At 41.4% G+C, this 22,998-nt stretch overlaps 1 protein-coding gene across 2 annotated transcripts in view; it reads left to right on the top strand.

Annotated features, from left to right (window-relative positions):
• Positions 1-963: 963 nt before the first annotated feature.
• The window catches only part of dmpk (DM1 protein kinase), an 80,002-nt gene continuing 57,967 nt past the window's right edge, over positions 964-22,998 (top strand). The window contains exons 1-2 of one of the 2 annotated variants that reach the window (XR_013911832.1): positions 964-2,201; positions 19,146-19,237. Coding sequence is in view for 1 of the 2 variants with exons in the window: in XM_026181946.2 (XP_026037731.1) it covers positions 2,036-2,201; positions 19,146-19,237 (258 nt within the window). In the remaining variant the exon portion in view is untranslated. The remainder of the gene's footprint in view (positions 2,202-19,145; positions 19,238-22,998) is intronic. The other variant, XM_026181946.2, reaches the window with a different exon arrangement.

Genomic DNA, 22,998 nt, shown 5'->3' with positions numbered 1-22,998 from the left:
ATGCAGCCCATGAATTTGGACACGACCAAAATTACTCTTATTAATCTTTCTGGGTCACAAAATAAACTTTAATCATATTTTCAGGTTAGAATGTGGGTGTGTAAACCTATGGTCATTTGACCTATGGTCAAATGAAACAAAAATTGAATTTTTTTGTCACAATTATGTTTCCTTCATTTGGCGAAAAAAGAGAAGCCTTTAACCCAAAGAACACCATCCCCACTGTCAAACATGGTGGTGGGAACCTAATGCTCTGGGGGTGTTTTCCAGCCAATGGACCAGGGAACCTATTCACAGTAAATGGGACCATTAAAAGAGCAATGCATGAAGATTCTCAACGACAACATCAGGCAGTCTGCAGAGGAACTTGGCCTTGGGCACCAGTGGATATTTCAGCACGACAATGACCCAAAACGCATAGCTGAGGTAGTGAAGAAATGGTTAGGAGACAAAAACATTAACATTTTGCAGTGGCTCAACCAGAGTCCTGACTTGAATCCAACTGAGAATCTGTGGAGGGAGCTAAACATCTGGGTGACCGCAAGAAGACCCTCCAACTTGAAAGATTTGGAGCTCATTGCTAAAGACGAATGGGCAAAAATTCCTGTGGAGACATGCAAAAAGCTGGTCTGTTATTATAGGGAGTGTTTGATTGCTGCAATAACCAATAAAGGCTTATCTATAGGTTACTGTGAAAGGTATGAATAATTCTGGACATAAAACGTTTTGCTCAAATGTCAAAAGCTGAGAATTTTTTTTCCCACAATGATGCCTCTTGTACATTGTACATATGCCTGTGTCATTTCTGGTAAAAAGAAAAACACTTGCTGGTTGAATAAAAACAACTTTAAGTCAAAATATGCCAGGGGTGTGAATAATTATAGGTTTGACTGTCTCTCTCTCTCTCTCTCACTCATATATACACATATATAATGTATGTGATGTTGAGTGTAAGGTGAGTGTATTTATAAATAAGGAGGAGAAAAGGGAGAAAAGGAAAAGAGAGAGAGGAAAAGAGGCAGGTTGTTTGGAATGTCAAAGAAGGAAAAGTTGGGGACAAGAAAAAAAATCTTGTTAAAGAGAGTACAGACAGACCACTACAGCTCAGGCAGCCAAGGGCAAAAGAGGGATACAAACAGTAGTAACAGATGAACAAACAATTTTAACCCTAACAATACAATTTTTCAACTCCATTGAACTGGATGAGAGGAAACGGCTTCTACTGCATTCCTGAGAGAATGAGTGACAAAAATATGACATGATGAGAACTGAGAAGGATAACAGAGAGACGAGAAGGGTGGGACAGAAGAAAAAATGAAGAGAACTAAAAAAAGATTTTGGACAGTTGACAAAATAAGAGATTTACATTTTCAAAACAAAAGCAAAATCTAGAACTGATTCAGGTCAGCAGTTCCTTTTTGCTCTATCACAAGAGGAAGGACAGGGAATAAAAGCAAACAAGGGCTGGTAATACAAAGAGCTACTAATGCACAAAATGAAAAGAGGAATTGTTTCTGAACAGTTCAGTGCTTTGCTATTACCTTAAACTGTTGCAGTAGGAACTTTGGATTACTTTGAAAAGGGGCAGCTGAAAGACAGCGAGAGGGAGATCCAGACCAAAAAAGGTGTTGAGTCAGAGTTGGAGAAACTGCAGGCTTAACAGACGCACGGCTATGGGAAGAGAAGAAAAAGGAGAGACCCCGACAGACATCCAGGCATCTGAAAGACATACAAGCGAGGGAGAGTGTAAGTGACAGTAAACTGAGGGAGGGATAGAGAATATGATAAAAAAAGAGGATGTCTGTATGAAAACCTTTGCTCATGTTCTGTGATCAAGCAGAACAGCTAGAAAGGAAAGGCAATTGAGGAGGGGTTTGCAGTAGAATTAGGTCGTGATCTGGAGAAAGCCGTTACTATAGACATAATTTTAAAGAGTCAAACCGGAGAAACTGCAAACTGAAGATTTAAAGTCATGGACACCAGGGCTTCACTACAGCACTAAAACAAACAACCAAGCCCTCACCCCCTGGGAAAAATGTCAGCGGGGCCTGACCTAGGTGCATCTGATCTGGCAGAGGGCCACCGGACCACAGGACCTGTTGGACTCCAAACACTGTTGGATCTACTGGTTGGCGTCTATCAGGAATTCTACTCTTCACCCTTTGCAAGGGAGAAGTATGTCTCTGGTTTTCTCCAGTGGGGTGAGTTCTTGCCTCTTGTTTTAGGTGTGTGTGATTAGGTATTTTATTTTGTATATAAAAGTATGTAATTAGCCAACTCCTCACAATTGCTCCTTTATAATATCTCTAAATATTACTCTGCTGGACATTATATGCTTCTTGGCAACCATTTTGTTTTGCTCTCAGTCTCTCATTCACTTGTACTCGTGCTGTTTAAGAGCTACATTTCAGAACAGAAAACCAGAACTTTACTTATTATTCATTAATGGATGGACATACAAGTATGACTCACTGGTGTAAATATGTGTAACTTAGAATCCACATTCTTCCCATCTTAAACAGTTAAGCTTCATTCGAATATAATTCACTGGTCATATAATCTGTAGTTTAGACGTAGCAGCAGGCTGTGGAATTGAAGTATAATGAAACTGCCAATGATTTTACTAGATATAGGATATAAGTATTTACAGAACAGGGATCATGCATGGAGAACCTTCAAACATAGTAGCAAAGTGGGCATAATCTATGGAATTTTTCATTATCTGTGTAAATACGTTTGATGGAATCATACTCATATACATTATGATTCCCTTATGAATTCACTGTCACCCCAAGGATGGTTGAACAGGCAATAGGTTGCCAAGAATACAGTGATTTAATACCAGATATAATGATATAATCCCACAGAGAGAATCACAGCTTACATATAAAGCTGCTTTTTGTGTTCGTCTTTTGATTTTGCATCCCCTCTTTCTTCCTCATTATTGACAGAATTGATCCATACGTGTGACTGGCTATAAGTATACCAACTGTATTTTCCAGTAGGGTGGAGAAGCTATCATCTTTTCAGTGACGTGACATTCCAAATTTAACACAACATGTGTTCAAGAATGAGGATCTGGTTTCAGGAAACCACCTGATCAACAATCAAGCAGATTTCTGTTTTTAGCTGGACTAAAGAGTGTGAACGTCACAAGAAATAATCTTGCTTCACACAGGTGGAAGACTCATGGGCATCACAGCTAAGGGGAAAATATTCAATTATTCTATGCTGAGATGGTAGAGCATCACAAATATCTCTTTCAATAAAACAATTTTAATAGACAACTAAAATGGTTAAGTACAATAATAGTTACTGTAGGCAGGAAGAAGTGTAAAAAAGCACTAAAATATTACAGTAAAAATAACTTCTACAATTAAATCATTAACTAACAAAAATATGCAAGTATTTAGAAATTACTTAAAGTATTCAGAGTTACACCACTGACTGCAAGAAAATAGTCCCTTTGAATTTCACGTAATTAAATGATTAGACAAGAATTAATACAGAATCAGTGTTTTAATTCGCTAAGCACTTCAGCTCTAATTCTACATATACAAATTATAATTTGTAGCTTATTTTGGATTTTTTGTTGCACTTTTCTGATTCTACATAACTAAACTGTAAATCAGGCATTCTCACAGCACAGTTAATGATCTTTTTTTCTTATTATGGATAAATGACTCATTTATTGCTCTCCCTTCTACTTAGTCTGCTGTACATTAGAGGTGCAAAAGTGCAATAGATGTCTGTGGAAGAGCAGCACAAAATGCAATTTAACTTGGCTCCTAGACCTCAGTCACACAGGCCTAGAGACCGGTCAGTATTTTTTATATATATATATATATATATATATATATATATATATATATATATATATATATATATATATATATATATATATATATATACACACATACATACACACATATACATACATACACACACACACACACACACACACACACACACACATTAACAAACCACATCAAACCAAGTTCTACAAAAGGAACGTGTGTTTTCATAGTCCTCTTGTGCCATCTCTTTTTCTGTCTGGTTTGCTTATGGTGTCTTACCTCCCTACATGGCTACCTAAACAGAAGATGTCATTGATGGGTACCAAGCCAGTGTCAATATTTACAGGAACGAGCCATGACTCCATTACTGCATTTTCTTTTCTTTTCTCTTTGTTGTATACTCTTAAAATGCTATCTTAACAGCACTGGTCAACAGAAGTTTTGGTAGCAAAAACCATTTCGGTAGCAAATGCAAAATCCAATATAAAAATAAAAACATATGTTGGTGGCACTTTCTATTACAGCTCCAAAAAATAGAAAAAGCTTGGTGTCAACCATGGTGGCCAAGCTGTCATCCCTGTTAGAGAACACCTTCCACCCCATGCAGGTCTTTTTGACAGCACTGAGCAACTCCTTCAGCGACAGGCTGTGGCAACCAGTGTGTCAGAGAGGGATTTAGGAGCTTGTTCCTTCCAATTGCTTCTTTACAATGACCCACAGCAGTACAATTACTGTATCTTTGTATTTCTCACACACATACACATGATATTCTAATAACATCAGTGTCTGTTATTACTGTAGAATACTGTCACTTTTTGTTTAATATATTTAACGCCTGTTATGTCCCGGTGTAGGGGTACCGGAACGCAACATAAGGGTTAAAAGCAAAGTGACACCGCCCTGGTTCCCAAAACCATACACAGAAGCCGATTTACAAGTTAAAGGTGGTTTATTTTGTCTAAACTGAAGCTTAACTCTAGGGAGAACAAACAAAACAAGCTTATTCAGAAATGGAGGTGCTATCTAAACCCTAGGTGAAACAAAAACCAAACAAAAGACAAGTGCTACTCCTAACTGAATAAGTAAGGAGAAAACATTACAGACAATAGTAAGGCAGTTCACCCCATCTGCTTCCGCACCCATTTACACATGAAAAGTAATCTATTTACAAAGCTCAACAGTCCTTAGCAAAACATGTGCACAAAAGTCACAGAGTTTGGAGGCCAAGGACGGATCTGCTGCTGCTGTCAGTTGCTGTCCCGAGACAACTGCTGGAGAGGGTTTTTCAAAACAGCCACTTGATCAGGAAGCCAATCAGCAGCCGTCAGCTCTGGAATGACCTGTAGACTTTTAAACACAGAACAAAAAAAGACAGCCACCGGGATCCGAATTATGGCCCGGACCGTAACACACCTTTAACAGAAAGTGTGGAAACCAGTGCAGTTAGACACATTCCTCAGGCTAAGGCAGTATGCTGCACAGTTTGGAGCTTGTTGTCAAGTGTATCAACTCTAGTCCAATGGACTGCTTTCAAACATATCCTGTTCAAAACATAACGCATTTGCATTTATATAGCACTTTCCTAGTCTTAAAAATCACCTTGAGTGATTTTAGACCACAAGTCACAAGTTACATCCTTTTCCTTCTGGGTCAATTAAATGTTTTATCCAGTTGGGAGAGAGACATTTTTTCAGAGCCTTGGCGGTTATTAGCCTTGATAGAACTAGGTTATTTATTAGGTCATGTGCAGTGACTGTCCAAGGATCAGTGATGTGGATGACATGAAAATAACAATCTCATTATATAAAATAAAAAGCATCAAAGCACCACAGGACTCTATATATTACTTTTAGTCTACTAACCCAGAGAATTGGCTTGTTGTTTTTTTAAATGTTTGTTGCTTTTTTAAATTAAATATGAGGGTGACTTTTCACACTTTTGTGAAGTAACTTTGCAATACGTTGTATATCTAAAACTGTTCTTTCTTCATCTAAAAAGTTTACGCTGTACGTCTGTGTCACCCATATTCCTCTCTGGACCTGAGAATGAAACAAAAAATAATGGACTGGAAAACTTCCCTCTATTCATAAACGATAGCTGCTATTTTTAGTTGTAAAGACTGAGTCCAAATCTGACAGTTGCTATGCTGAAGAGGAACTCCATTTATGGAAAACAGAACAATGTTATGCTTAACAGCAAGGACACAGAACAGGGAGCAGTATGCATACTCACAGGTTATAAGAGGCATCTGTGTTTTTTGGGAACCAGTTGGCCACATCTAAAAAAGAAAGGAATGCAAATTTCACTTTTAGGGATATCTCCATTCACATATGTAAAAAGTGTACATACCTGATAGTATTCTGCTTAAGAATATTTGACTTGGGTCCAACTGGAATGGAATGGACTGTCAATTACATAGGAGTTTTTTAGTTCTAACTACTCCAAGCCACGTTACAAGCAAACATTCACGCATATTTATGCACCACTTTATTTACACAGAGCCTTATCGTGGCACTCAGGTGTGTACCACCCTATGAGTGCCATACATGCTAAGAATCAACAAATCAACCCAAGATGCAGATTATTGAGCTGTGAAAACAAGCCAGAGTATATGCAGGTCACTGTATACTAGCACAAGGAGAATATGAAAATTTCACACAGAACAGTCTCAGCCAACTTAAACCCAGAGTTGTCTTACTGTGATAAGACCCCTGAACCAAACTGCTGACCACATGTCCATCTATTAACTTGTGTTTTTTGTTTGTTTGATTTATAACAGTTAGGTACGTTTAACTCCATCTTATGCTGTAGAAAGCAATTTGGTGGCATTATTTGTGTCCACTTGTCCTAGTACATCGAAAGGTTTTGAAAAGTTAGTGCTGAATTCTATGAATTTTCTTTTCTTTTAGACTTTGGTCTTGAATCACCACAGATCATCTCACAAACAGGGACTCCACAAGGGACTGTCCTGGCTCCATTAGATTTCACATTGTAAATATACAGCAGACTTCAAATACAAATTTGAGACCTACCCCATTCAGAAATACTTGGATGACACTTCCATTGTGGTGTGTATCAGGAATGGACTGGGAAGCTTTCAAAAACTTTCAGCAACTGAAGTCACAAAAACAACCTTATATCTAAAGTCTCTAACACGAAGGACATGATAGTAGATTTCTGAAGATTCAGGCCTCCTGCTGTCAAGGTTTTTAGGGTGGGCATAGAGATGGTAACAAAATATAAATATTTAGGTTTATATCTAGACAACAAACTAGACTGGTCCCTGGATACAGACAAACTATACAAAAGGGGAAAAATCACCTCTTTTTGTTAAGGAAACTAAGATCACTTGACATCTCTAGTAAACTCCTGCAGGTGCTGTTCTGTCAGCCTGTGGTGACAAGTGTGCTGTTCTATGCCGTTTGGAGAGGAAGGATCAGAAAAGGCATGCAAAGAGACTGGACAAACTAATGAGAAAAGTTGGCTCTGTAATTGGAGTCATACTGGACACACTGGGGAAGGTGTTGGAGAGATGCAATCTAAATATGTTAGAAGCCATCCTGAATAACCCTGATCCCGAATATCTTTATGGAACAAAAACATCCCATCATTACAAGAAGACTCTACTCTCTATAACGTAAAACAGACAGAGGCAGAAAATAATTTGCCCCCACATATTTTTAACTCAAATACATATAGCAGATGAGCTATGTCAGACATGAATTTCCCATTGGAATCAGTAATTATTGTTATTCAGGTCATTCACAAGAAAAGAAAAAGAAATCCATTCTGGGTTTTTATCAGTTAATTAGTTCATTTCCCATCAGTCAAAACAAAACAAAGCAAAAAAAAAAAAAAAAAAAAAAAAATCACACACACACAAAAACTCTACACCAACCAGGAAGCAAAACAAGTATGAATCCCACCCAGTACTCCATAATTCTGTCATGGTCTGCAGAAGCAGACTGTGAAGGAGGACCCAAGTGCAGACACGGAAGGAGACAGAAATGAGTTTAAACAAAAGGAGAGCCATTCATTATGGCTGATTAAACATAAAATACAAAACGAGGTAAAACGAGGGAATGTTAGGGTGTCTGGGTCGTCAACCCAGAGTTTTCAGTTTTACAATATTATTGAACTTTGATTTTGCCATTATTTATCATTTCTAGTCTTTTGGTTTCTTTGTTAGAGTTGTCTGCCTTCTGGTTTCAGTCTCTGTGTTCAATGGTTGCTCTGTCTCCCCTGTCAGCTGTATCCCCTTGTCAATTCCATCTTTCTGTGTTATGTTTCCTGTTTTACTTTGAAAGTCTGTGTCTCATGTTAATGTGTCTGTGTTTGCTTCCCTTGTCTCATTAGTCCTGATTTGTCCCAGCTGTGTTTCCCTCCAGTATCCCATTCCCTGATTGCTCTCTCTGTGTATTTAAGCCCTGTGTTTTCTTTTGTCTGTGTCACGATCTCCCTCATCCCACACTGCATGCGAGAAACTACAATGAGGAAACATGAACATGACCATTGATTAGCATTCAAATATCTCAGTGAATACATAAAGATTACCACAAAGCAAGAAAGCACGAGACAAGGCTAATCAAAAGGTATTGGCTGAAGAATATGCTTATTACGCCAACCCTTTTAACAACAGATCTTTTTAAGCATGCAGCTCATGTACATAGGGCTCGAAGCAAAGAATGAAGCAAAACAAACAAACAAACAAACAAACAAAAAAAAAAAAACTTTCCACCTCACATGAGTAACTACATTAAATTAAATTTCATAAAAATAATCAATGCAAAACAAGAGTTTCAGTATTATTATTTTTGCTCTTTTCATTCTTGATTTATATATTTTTCTAATACTCTATTTTTACACGTTTTTAAACAAGGAAAATTAACTCCACCTTTTTAAATCACTGTCATAACTATTCCACAAGTTAACTCCTCTAACAGAAACACATCTCTGCTTTATGTTTGTCCTTATCTTGTTTTGTTTTTTTTGTTTTTTTTTAAACAAATCTGATCCCCTTAAGTCATATTGAAACTCTGACTTCAAACAGCTTCTGAGTACTTGTCATGAAACGCCGTGTGGCAGGCAGGAGATGAGGACTCAAAGTGCAGGACTCACAGACTCAAGGGATGAACTCAAAACCACAGCCTTATTTGCTGGTCACAGAAAAATGGGCATACAAAGTAAACTAAACTGGGAAACAATCAACTAAAACACACAGGGAGATCCACACAGCAAGAGGGACAACACGACACTGACTCAGAGAAACACAGGGTTTAAATACACTGGGAAGTAACGAGGGGAATGAGACACAGAAGGAGGGCACAGCTGGGAGAAATCAGGACTGACGAGACAAGCAAAGCAGGACGCATTCACATAAGACACGCCCATCAAAGTAAAACAGGAAGTATCACACAGAGACGCGAACTTGACACGGTGGAGACAGCAACTAAGAAACACAGAGACATAAACCATAAGGCAGAGGACTCGAAGAACCAAAATACACAGAGGGAAACTCAAACAGGCAGACACAGACTTACACAGAACAGAGGGGACACAGAAACATGAAGGGCAAGGGATTGAAACTAGAAACCATAGAATAACTCACACAAGTACAATAATACAAAAATCACAAAGAACTAAACATGCTGGGTCAGGAGACCCAGGACCCTGACAGTACTATGGCAAAGCAAGTTATTTTGTGCTTTATACATTATCTGTGCCATTTTATATTCAACTAAATCATAACATTTCAGGGTATTCAGAACAAAATGTTATTTGTTTCTATATAGTTTGATTCATTTATAATTCTTATAGCTCTTTTTTTGTAACTTGAAAATAGGAAGAGTATTTGTTTTATATGCATTACCACATATCTCTAGACAGTAAGTCATATATGGAAGCAACAGAGAACAATAAAGTGTGTATAAGGATTTCTTGTTCAGGACAGTTCAGTTTTGTAGAGAATGGTTTTTGACATTTTTGTTTTCACATGGTTTATATGAGACTTCCAGCTCAGCTTATCATCAATTATCGCTCCAATAAATTTATTTTCATATACTCTTTCAATTTCAATTCCATTAACCCCGATATTTGCCAAAAATAATAAATTTTGTTTTCTTTCTATTTAACGATAACTTATTTATATCAAACCAGTTTTTTAATATATTTAACTCCTTTTCCACTGTAGTCAGAAGCTGTTCTAGGTTTTTACCTAAGCAATACAGAGTGGAATCATCAGAAAATAATACACATTTTAACAGTTTGGAAACACTACATAAATCATTTATATATAATATGAATAATTTAGGTCCCAGCACAGAGCCCTGAGGAACACCACAAGTTACCTTCAACTTCTTAGATTTTACCTTATTGATTTCTGTCATCCAGGTAACTTTTCATCCGCTTGTATGCCATCCCTCTTATACCATATCTCTCTAGTTTATTCATTATTATAGAATGACCAATTGTATCAAACGTCTTTTTTAGATTAGATTAGATTAGATTAGATTAGATAGAACTTTATTAATCCCTCGGGTGGGTTCCTCTGGGAAATTCGATTTCCAAAAAAGCACAGCACCGACAGAAGTTACAGAGTTACAGAATATTATATATATATATATATATATATATATATAATACACACACACACACACACACACACACACACACACATATATATATATATAAATACAGAGACAATATAAATAAAATATACAAAGGGGATAAATAGAATAAATAGGAATAAAAATAAAAATACAAGTGAATTGCACATTTCAAGTATTGAGTCTATTGCACCGTTGACTATTTACAAAAGTATTGCACAAAAGGTATTGCACAGTGAGGTGAAGAGGCACTACAGCTTAGTTGTTCCCCCCTCTTTTGTCCTCCTGTTTCCCCTCCCTCTCCCCTCCAGAGAGGAGTTAAACAGTTTGATGGCGTGTGGGACAAAGGAGTTTTTAAGTCTGTTAGTTCTTGTCTTTGGGAGAAGCAACCTGTCACTGAACAGACTCTTCTGGTTGTTAATGGCCGTGTGCAGAGGATGTCTGGCATTGTCCATAATGTCCATCAGTTTCTTTAGTGTCCTTTTCTCTGCCACTGTCACCAGAGTGTCCAGCTTCATGCCGACCACAGAGCTAGCCCTCCTGATCAGTTTCTCCAGTTTCTTTAAGTCTATAAAAACACCAACAGTATATTCCTTATTATCTATTGCAGTAGATATCCCTTCTACAAGTTCCATCACTGCCATCGAAGTGGACCTTTTCGCTCTAAAGCCATATTGGTTATCACTTCGGAGATTATGCTTCTCAATATATTTATCAAGTGTATTAACAAATAACTTCTCTAAAATTTTTGAACCTGAACAGAATCATGAAATCTTTAACCTTACATCACATAGAGGGAAGCAACACAGATGACCTAACAAAGATGGAATGAAAACACACTGACTAAATACTCACAGGAATTGATCAGGGGAAGTGGAAACACATGGAGAAACAGCTGACTGGAATGAACATAATGAACCCACAGGGGAAGTAAAACAAAACACGTTGAACATGGAAACACACAACTCTTCAAGCTTCGCCATGATCCTATCTTTCGGGTTAGGTTCAGGTCATTGATAAAGGAGGTGGCTGACATCCAGAAGTCCTACCAGTGGCTGGACAAAGCTGGACTGAAAGATACGACAAAGACACTAATCATGGCAGCACAGGAACAAGCTCTGAGCACAAGATTCATAAAGGCTGGGGTCTATCACACCAGGCAAAACCCCAGGTGCAGGCTTTGTAAAGATGCCCTGAGAAAATCCAGCACTAAACAGCAGGGTGCAAGATGCTAGTGGGCAGGGCATACATGGAACGCCATAACTAAGTAGCTGGCATAGTGTACAGAAACATCTGTGCCGAGTATGACCCGGGAGTCCTGAGGTCAAAATGGGAGACACACCCTAGGGTGGTGCAGAATGACCAAGTTAAGATCCTGTGGCACTTCCAGATACAGACGGACAAACTGTTGATGGCTAACCAACCGGACATAGTGCCGGTAGACTGTAGTGATAGATGTAGTGATAACGAATGACAGCAACATCAAGAAGAAAGGAACACAAGAAGGGCTCAGAGAAGTGCTGAAAAAAAGTGGAGGGTGAAGGTAACGGTGGTCCCAGTGGTAATCAGAGGACTCGGTGCAGTGACTCCCAAGCTAGGAGAGTGGCTCAAGATCCCAGGAACGACATCCGAGATCTTTGTCCAGAAGAGTGCAGTCCTAGGAACAGTTAAGATACTGCGCAGGACCCTCAAGCTCCCAGGCCTCTGGTAGATGACCCGAGCTTGAAGGATAGACCGCGTGCAGGGGTGAGAGGGGAATATTTTTAATATTTTTTTTTAATTGTTACATCACGGTCTACTGGTACAGAAGTGCAACATAAGGGTTAAAAGGAAGGTGACCCAGCCCCGGTCCCCAAAGCCAACCCAGGTTCAGCCCTGGATTTACCTGGATTTGGGGCCGGTGTCCTGCAGGTTTTAGATGTGTCCTTAATCCAACACAGCTGATTTAAATGGCTAAATTACCTGCTCAACATGTCTTGAACTTCTTCTCTACTTTTTCCACTCCTTAATCATCCACTCCACGGACAAAGCTATTGAACTGCGTACATTTTCTGTTAAGCATTCTGAATTTGGTTTTTGCTTGCTATAAATTGGCCTCAAACCACACTATAGCAGAAGAAAAGGAGGATGAGGCACCAAAGTTAAAAATGGCGGCCACTTCCTCACTTTTGGAGCAGCACAGGAAGGCATTGGTGAGTGATTTCAAAACATCTTTCAGCCTACTGGAGTCGAAGTTTGACGAAGTCCGGTCTGCAGTGAAAGATCATGGTCAATGACTCAGATGTTTAGAAACTATTTAAGTCAGTGGGTTAGGGAGCTCCACAATGTTTGTTCCAACCTCAGCAAGTCTAATACTAAACTTTTGGCTAAAGTAACGGACTTAGAAAGAAAGAAATAGATGTCAAAACCTGCGTATTCTGGGACTTGAAGGCGTTGAAGGTTCGTTCCACAGAATTCTTTGTGGACCTGCTTAGTGAGGTCTTCAGGAAAGACAGGATCGGCTGGAGATTGCCAGATTTCAGATTACCCTGAAAGCCTGTTTATCTGGTCATTACGTTTATCTGGTCATTACGGAGGGCTGAGGGACAGCCCTGTGAGTAGATTTTTCTGATTTTCTCCTACTCTTGGGATATGCAAGGACTTTTGTTCATGTTTCAGCATTACAGATTCATCTTCTTTTCTCTTCTCTCCTACGATTTACAAGCAGGTACACCATACTTATTCTAGGATTGATTATTTTCTCAGATAATCGGTTGTCTTCGTGGGTCCAATCCCGTGAATACCAGAGGATAGTAATATCATACCATAAAATGTGTTATCAAAGACTTTTCCTGATGTTCCTCAATCCAGACGACACTGGCATTTTAATTCAACTGTACGGCAGATGACAACCTCCTAGAATTCATTTAGGAACAAATAAGCTCGTTTTTACAAATAAATACCACAGGAGAAAGTCTAAGGAGCTTGGAAAGAAAAGCGTCTGGACTTCTTGAACTTTCTTGCAGACATTTCATCTGAGAAGCTTCTTCAGTTCTAAGAGCAATTGGTGGAGAGTCCCAGATTTTGAGCCCTATGGGAGTGTCCCCAAGAGGGTCACGGACCCCCTATTGATCCTCAACCTAGTCACACGAGCCAAGCTGTGAACGCGAGTGTGGGTCACAATCAGCCAAGGTTTCGGGTGAACCCACTGTGAAACCTAGCCCCACCCTATCATGTGATTTACTGAGGCCAACAGGCCCAGGATGTGTGGGCATTAAGCCACCTGGGAAGGGATCTCAAAACTGGATTATAGATGGCAGACAGTTTGGTGTTGTAAAGAAGTCCAGACGCTTTTCTTTCTTTAGCTCCTTAGACTATGAAGACCTGGATGACTGAGAACCTTCACAGACACCACAGGAGTAACTTATAGCCTAATAATTTGGGATACACTGAAAACCTTCCTCAGGGGTCAAACTATTTCCTAAACAGCAAATATAAAAAAAAGGCCCGTATATAATCACTTACTTTAGTTAACCAAATTAAAGAAATAGATCTGCTCTGCGCTACGGTAAAAAACCCAGACTTATACAACAAGCGCGTGGAACTTCAGACTAAATTTGATCTCCTTTAAACACACTAAATTGATGGTCAGCTTCTGAGGAGTAAGAGTTTGTTTCATATTCATAGCGACAAATCAGGTAAGACGCTAGCTAACCAGTTAAGGGGCTTTCAGGCAAAACAACATATCACAAAAGTCAGAATGAATAATGGTAATATCACCTTGGATTTTTCCAAAATTAATGATATGTTTAAGACTTTTTGCTCTCAACTTTACACCTCTGAACTCCCACAGGAAAGCACTTTAATGGATAACTTTTTAACGCTTTGAACATTCCTACGCTTTCCTCTGATAGTAAAAATAGATTATACAAACCCATAATGCAAGAGGAGCTGAGCGCAGCTAATTCCTCACTGCAGTGTGGAAAATCACCTGGACCTGATGGATTTCCCATAGAATTTTTCAAAGCATTTTCATCATTGCTTTCACCTCAATTATGTCTAATGTGCATGAATCGGAGCGGATTCATGCACGTGTTGTAAACTTCCGCCATCCTATTTCAAGGCAAGTATCACTCTTGTCCCAAGAGGAATGTCCAGTGGAATGTTTGTCCTACAGGCCAATCTCTACATTAAATGTCGATGGTAATATTTTGGCTAAATCTTTGGCACGCAGGCTGGAAAATAATTTCCCATCCATTATATCAAAAGATCAAACTGGTTTCATTAAGAATCTTTACTCTTATTTCAATATCTGTTGTCTATTAGATATATTATACACCCGTTCCAGTCAGAATCCTGAGTGCATTCTTTGCTTAGATGGGAAGAAGGCATTCAATCAGGCTGCTGCCAATATTTATTCCCAAATCCTTTGATTCTTTAAATTCAGTTATATCATCTTATATATGGAGAGGTAAACACCCCCAGTTGAATAAAGCTCTTCATCAAAAGTCTTGGACTAATGGAGGCCTGGCACTGCCTAACTTCCGGGCAGCAAATACGTGCTTATATCTTGGGTCTATTTCCAAAACAAAGATAATTGCCCTTCCTGGGTGTCCATGGAGTTGAACTTGGCTACAGATTCATCTATTCTGGCTCTGATTGGATTTTCACCCACCCTACCCCCAAACAAGAGCAACTGATAATCCAGTTGTCTGGCTCACGGTGAGGGTGTGGGCTCAGATGAGGAGGCATTTAGGCTTAAAAAAATTTAACATCTTAAAATATGTATCTCCCACTGTGATAAACCATGGCAGACCCGAAGACATTTTCAAGCTTTTCAGGATGCTTTATTGAGGCACACGGTTGCTGAATACACACATGAATGGCTGCAGTATCCCAGCTGTCAGCCGACACATCCACAACACAACAACTCAGACTGTGCAAAGCCTTTTCATCTCACCTACAGCAGCACTGCAGACCACGCCCCGCCATATACCCCCATTGCCCGACAGGCCGGCAAGCCATCTAGCCGAACCTACTGTTCCCCCCGCCCAGACCGTTGGTGCTCCTGGGCCCTGGTGAGGGACAGGGATGTGACCACTCTGGCGGTCGCCCACATATCCAGCAGCGCCAGTGACAATGTGGATCCAGGGGACGCCCTGCGTACCCAGCGGCAGCCCTGGAACTGGTCCAGGGGGCCAAGCAGCGACAGCGCAGTAGACGTAGAAGTGAGCCGGGGCTCACCGAAAGCTGGTCCACCTCCTCCACCGCCAGCAGGCATGCCTCCTGTACACTGGCAGTCGCGGACCCTTGGGCACCTCCAGCAACAGTGTGGCAGGTTCCTCCTGCGCTCTCCATGAGCTGACCTCCGGCTCTTGCTGAGCAGGTGGTTGAGCTGGTGGTGAGCCCAGGAGATGCTCCGCGGCCCTCCTCCAGGGAGCAGGAACGGGCACAGATCCCTGCCGGGCATAAGCTGCTACCACTTGATGAGTAGGGATGGGTGCGGCGGCCGGCTATGTCCTGGCTTGTCGCATCCTGGGGCCTGACATGGTCGTCAGAACAGCCTGGACCTCCTCCACGCCAACGCTGTCGGGGAATGCCGGTGAGAGTGAGAGTGCCAGATTCTTCATTACCTGTAGATGCTGCTGGGTCCAGTCTTACAGCTCTTCTGTGCTGGCCATTTTGGCCACCATTCAGGCCAACTCCTCCCCTTGGCGGCCAGTTTGTGGGTCTGCCGTGCCCCCCATCCTGGGTTTCGGCACCACTGTGATAAAACAAGGCAGACCCAAAGATATTTTCAAGCTTTTCAACATGCTTTATTGAGGCACATGGTTGCTAATTACACACATGAATGGCTGCAGCATCCCAGCTGCCAGGCGACACATCCACAACACAACTACTCAGACTGTGCAAGGCGTGATAGCAGATGCCACGCAGGTGCATCCATCTCACCTGCAGCAGCATTGCAGACCATGCCCCACCACACCCATATACACATTTTTTCAGATATCTGCAGATCAGACATTTTCTCAGACATTCTCAGACACTAAATTTTCCAATAGCAGCAGCTGCAATGTCAGGGATATGCACCTTAATGTACAGGGTGGGCCATTTATACGGATACACCGTAATAACATGGGAATGGTTGGTGATATTAAAGTCCTGTTTGTGGCACATTAGTATATGTGAGGGGGCAAACTCCTCAAGATGGGTGGTGACCATGGTGGCCATTTAGAAGTCGGCCATCTTGGATACAACTTTTGTTTTTTCAATAGGAAGAGGGCCATGTGACACATCAAACTTATTGGTATTGGGTTTTTTTTTTTTTTTCGCCTGTCCCGTTTGGCTCTATTGCCATCAGAATTACTGTCTAAAGGCAAAGAAAGATGCCCAACGGATTTACTTTACCAAATGGACCATTGCAGCCTTGCCGTATTGGTCTATTTGATTCACCTTTGCTTTTATTGTTTATTTTATTTTATTTTCACTTGCTAAACACGGGACAGACTTGACTGGGGAAAAGAAAAGGGAGAAAGAAAGAGGGAAAGAAAAACAGCGGGGAAGAGGAACGGTGATAAAGGGGCAAAAAACAAAAACCAACAAAACAAACAGACAAAAATACATATATCAATCACCTGGATCACCTGTTGAGAAAGAAAAAAGAGAAAACAAGCAAAAAAAAAAGAGAGCAATATAATAAACAACATCATCGCGATGATCTATGGGAATGTAACAGTAAATACTAAATATTAAACATTATTGTGCAGCACGTAAGATCGACAGTGCACAGTGTGCTTTGAGGTAGGAGCCAAAGAGGGTGTAGTTTGTGTCTGTGAGCACCCGTGTGTACACCTGTGAGCATGAGCGCGCTTGTATTTAAAAGGTTCCTTCATGTAATGATCTGCTAGAGGGTGTGGGGGAACCATAGCCCCGTCCTCCAGGGCATGAAGCAGGTATGGAGGAGATCCAGGCTCCAGACATCCAGAGCCCCTCAGAGCACAAGAGACCAAGGAAGACCAACGGAGGGGCAACCGTGCCACTATCCCAGAAAGAGCTGAGGAGAGTCCCAGATGAGGGGTCACTCAGCAGCCGTGGAGCAGCTGTGCCAGAGTGACCAAGCCCGAGGCCAAGGGCACCCCACCCCCCGAAGGGGCCCGAGCGAGCCCCAGGCTCCAGGCCCCGACAAGCAGCCACCAGGAGTGAGACGGTGCGTACCTGGACGCCCATCCCCGGACACAGAGAACCACCAGTGCACCAATGTGTGGGGGCATCTGCCACTGGCACGTGGAGTGGTGGGGGGAGATAGGTCTCCATACCTTCGAGGGCCTGAGATGTCCCCAGAGAGGTGACGTCTGATACCCGAACTGACATATAGACACAAACATACAGGCACACACAGATACAAACATCCATTCCCACCCTCATACTCTCATATGCAATTACTCAGCACTCACCCAACGTGGAGAAAGATATAAATAGACACTGTACACACAATCACACTCCCAAAGCGTACTCTAAGCCCCAGATCTAGGTACCCTTGTCCCTGGAGGGGGAAACTGCACTCAGACCCTGGTAGTGTTACCCTCTTCCCTGGGGTGGAGAGACACAGACCGCCCCAACTCCGCAGCAGCAGGGAGGCCCCACATTCCAGACCCCAATTGGATGGCCGACTCCTCCTCCCAGCTCCCCCGCCCCAACAGGCAACAGAGAACGGGGGGGTGTGAAGACGCCAAACCTCCCTCCGTCCGCTCATAAGTAGTGTTGATGCATGTGTGTTCCAGGAGGGCATGGAGCTACCTGCCAGAGAGCAGCAGGTAAGCGCATAGCCCCTCCTGATAGCCCTCAATGTATACGTGTATTTAAAATTGAGAGGTGGGCAACGACGCCAGGGGTGAGGTTGTACACCCTGATGGTCATCCGGATGCTGTGTAGCGTGCCCACCCCCAAGGTTTCGGAAATGTCCTAATCTAGAAAAATACTGGAGAGACACATTTCAAACTTTGGCACTAATTCTTGGATAGCATGTGGGTCCTAATCCATTAGCTACACTTTTTGGCACCACTGGAGAGACTGATGCACAGTTGATCTTGTCACAGTGTCACACACCGTCTTTCACTTCCCTTGTGGCTAGGCATGCAACCCTGCTAAGATGGAGTAGCTCAATGGCTGAGGGACCTTATGTGTTATTTAGGCCTCGAAATGATCCATTATTCAATTAGTAATACCAGCAGGAAATTTTACAAGGTGTTGGGGCAATTCCTGAAATATTTTTCCCCACTTCTAGCACTACTCAGTAAATTCTCTGTTTTTGTTGCTGTTGTTGTTTTGTTCTGCTTTTTGTTTTGTTTTGTTGTTTTGTTGTGGGTTTTTTTAAACTGGCTTAAGGGACAGGGCTATTGTGTGGGATGGGTAGGGGGTAAAGTGATAAAAGCAATTAAAAGTTATGAGAATGTGTTATTAAGCTGTAATTTATTACATCAGCTTAAGCAATAATTGTGAAACCTACTGTATAACAGTTGTGTGTATCTCTTTTTCTTTGTTGTTTCAATCTAATAAATATATATTTAAGAAAAAAAATGTATTTAGAGCACACTAATAAATTGTCCCACACTGATAAATTACTGCAAAATTGTTAAATTAGGAAAAAATGATATTTTTAAAATAATGCCACTGCATTACCATTTTTAGGTCCATTATTTCAAATAACACTGAAATAATAAAGTAAAATAATTGAAATCATTGTCTCTTCTCTCCTTTGTCACAGCTGAGCCTCTAGTAAAGGAGGTTAAGAAAACCCGCATCAAAAGAGAAGACTTTCACATCTTGAAGGTGATTGGCCGGGGCACATTCAGCGAGGTGAGCGAGAATTGTACCTACTACTTTATATGAGTATAATTTTTAGGTATTGACTTAAATTCTACATTTAAGAATATGAATTATTTAGCTGCCTTTTTATGTGGAATGGGGTTTTACTGAAAGGAACTGGACCTGTCTGCAATGATACTACTTACACTCCACATAGTTTCTTCTTAATCATTTCTACTAGATCTTTTAATATCAACATGTCAAGGCCACCAAAATGGGTAGAACTCTGTCACGGCGGGGTATGCCAGTGAGTTTGTGAAAAGGACCCAAAAGCAGACACTAGAGAGGTGAACTGAAGTTGAAACCAAGAGTGAGCTATTTATTATGGCTGGTGGACATGAACGTAAAACACGAGCAAAGGCAAAACAGGAGCGACAACTAAACTGAAACCTAAAATGGGAAAACTAAAAAACTACTGTATTTTCAGACTATAAGGCAAAAAAACCTCACTCAACTCATTCTTCTTGCTTCCTCCACTTCCGTACCATTGATTCATTAATGTTGAATTCTCTGCAGTGGCTCTATTCCCATGTTGTTGCAGTATATTAATGACTAACCTCGTATTGTGGATGGATTATCTCAGTTGTTCTCCTGACTGAACTTTAGTCCGTTTATAGCATCCTGCTATGCAATTGCATTAGTCCCTAACCATCAGGAACCCTCACGGTAACTTTTATCGTATGGAAAAAAGTTAGTGTTCATCCTCCATCTTCACTGTGTATGTTATACTAACATAGCTGTGTAGCTAGTGATCACATAGCACATCATTTCATTATATACCAGCTAGCCCAACTTAAGTAACCCTACAAAAGTCACTGCTGTTTAGGTTTTTTTTTTGTCTTCATTTATGTTGGAAGTGTTAGCAGAGCTGTGCGTTTTAATTATTCAGAAATCTCTCAGTCAGAACATGCTATATCATGTTTAGGTGGAAACTAGCAAGCTAACCTCCTGCTAACTTCTATCTCCGTTAAATTTAATACATTCTGTTTTCGTGGATGCCTGGATGAGATGAAAGAATTTAGATAGTTTTTAACTGTCAGTGATGCCGCAGTGTTCGGGACCTGAAGGGACAGAGTTTAGGACCCAGATTACTCTGCGAGGTTCCTAACTACCGTAGCCGTAATGCTCTGACAATCCATCAAGCGGTGCAGCTTCATAGCTTACCAAAGTCATACTAAAACATTTTTGACAGATTTTTGAGTGCCGTGTACCACATAAAATCGGTTCGAGGTCAGTAAACACAACCAGAATTCATGCATAAGGTGCACCGGATTATAAGGCGCACTGTTGGTTTTTGAGAAAATTAAAGGATTTTAAGTTTGCCTCATAGTGTAGAAAATATAGTATGAAAACTGTGACATGGCTGAGGTAACTATGAAAACTATAAATCAGCTATGACAACTGTGATAACTATGATGACTATGGTGACTATGACTACTAAGGTTACTATGACAAGACATGGAAGGAAAAGAAATGACCTGACACTGAACAAAGGAAGACAGAGGACTTATTACAGACAAGAGGTGATCAGGGAAAATGGAAACACAAGACTTTCAGAATAAAACAGGAAACATGAAGAGACGTAAAGATAAGATAAGATAAGATAAGATAACCTTTATTAGTCCCACACGTGGGAAATTTGTTTTGTCACAGCAGGAAGTGGACAGTGCAAAAGTTATGACGCAAAAATTAGAATACAATAAGAATAAATACAGTACACAGCTGTACAGAATAGAATAAAATAATATACTATATACAGTAGAATAAAATAGAATAAAAATATACAATAAGATAAAAATAGAATACGAATGCTATATACAACTGAGTAAAAATACAACGATGCCAGAAAAGATTATTGCACTTAGTGTTATTGCACATGTGTGGATGTGTGTGTTTGTTCAGTTAAAGTCTTTGTTGTGGAGTCTGACAGCAGTGGGGAGGAAAGACCTGCGAAATCTCTCCGTCCCACACCGTGGGTGCCGCAGTCTCCCACTGAAGGAGCTGCTCAGTGCTGTCACAGTCTGCTGCATGGGGTGGGAGACGTTGTCCAACAGGGATGACAGCTTAGCCGCCGTTCTCCTGTCACTCACCACCTCCACTGGGTCCAGAGGGCATCCTAGAACAGAGCTGGCCCTTCGGATCACCCTGTTCAGTCTCTTCCTGTCCCCGGCAGAGATGCTGCCGCCCCAGCAGACCACACCATAAAAGATAGCAGAAGCCACCACAGAGTCATAGAAGGTCTTCAGGAGAGGGCCCTCCACCCCAAACGACCTGAGTCTCCGCAGCAGGTACAACCTGCTCTGCCCTTTCCTGTAGAGGGCGTCTGAGTTATGAGTCCAGTCCAGTCTGTTGTTCAGATGAACACCAAGGTACCTGTAGCTGTCCACAGCCTCAATGTCCATACCCTGGATGTTCAGTGGTTGCAGTGGAGAATGCTTGTGCCTGCGGAAGTCTACCACCAGCTCCTTGGTTTTACTGGCGTTGATCTGGAGGTAGTTCAGCTGGCACCAGTCCACATATTAACACCGGCTAGACAATATGAAACACACAGACAAAAAATACATGAGACTAACACAGAAAACCTAGGAGAAATATAAATTAAACTCAAGGCAAACAAATAATAATCCTAGAACTTAGCATCCTTTCAATATAAATACAAAAATAAACACAAAATGCTGGATCATAGACCCAGCAAAAGTTTAACAAGTTTATTTATACAATAAAGTTCACAAGGGAAAGGCTTTCTGTCAGTGAAGTCTAATGTCCAAACAAAACAGGGAATTCTACCTCTCCTTAACTTCATAGAAGTCTTCACAGAAGACCTCTCTCTCTGATCTCCAGGGTTTTCTGCACAGAACAAACAAGTTAAGTAACTTACAGGCTGAAGGCAGACCACAACAACAAACAAGAGAACCAGATTCACTAACTATTTCAATGATCCAGTGTAGACTGAAAGCAACCTAAATAGTAGCAGGAAAAGACATCCATCCATTTTCTTCCACTTATCCGGGGCTGGGTTGCGGGGGCAGCAGCACAAGCAGAGAAGCCCAGACCTCCCTCTCCCCAGCCACCTCTTCCAGCTTGTCTGGGAGAACACCATGGCACTCCCAGGCCAGCCGAGAGATATAATCTCTCCAGCGTGTCCTGAGTCTGCCCCAGGGCCTCCTCCCGGTGCGACATGCCCCAAAAATCTCACCCAGGAGGCGCCCAGGAGGCATCCTTATTAGATGCCCGAACCACCTCAACTGGCTCCTTTCAATGTGGAGGAGCAGTGGCTCTAGTCTGAGCCCCTCCCGAATGGCCGAACTTCTCACCCTATCCTATCTCTAAGGGAGAGGCCAGTCACCCTTCAAAGGAAGCCCATTTTCGCCGCTTATATTCGGAATCTCATTCTTTCGGTCACTACCCACAGCTCGTGACCATAGGTGAGGGTAGGGGCATAGATCGACGGGTAAATTGAGAGCTTCGCTTTTACACTCAGCTCTCTCTTCACCTCAACAGACCGGTACAGCGTCTGCATCCGCTGTACCGGATCTGTCTGTCAATCTCCCGCTCCCTGCTTCCTTCTCGTGAACAAGACCCCGAGATACTTAAACACCTCCACTTGCGGGACAATAAACTCGTCCCTGACCCGGAGTGGGCACTCCACCCTTTTCCGGCTGAGGACCATGGCCTCAGCTTTGGAGGTGCTGATTCTCATTCCCACCGCTTCACACTCAGCTGCGAACCATTCCTTTTTTTTTTTCTTTTTT

This window comes from Astatotilapia calliptera, chromosome 10 (genome assembly GCF_964374335.1).
Source record: "Astatotilapia calliptera chromosome 10, fAstCal68.1, whole genome shotgun sequence".
Lineage (NCBI taxonomy): Eukaryota > Metazoa > Chordata > Actinopteri > Cichliformes > Cichlidae > Astatotilapia > Astatotilapia calliptera.
The sequence above is the reverse complement of the archived record's forward strand: the minus strand, read 5'-3'. Positions and strand labels throughout refer to the sequence as shown.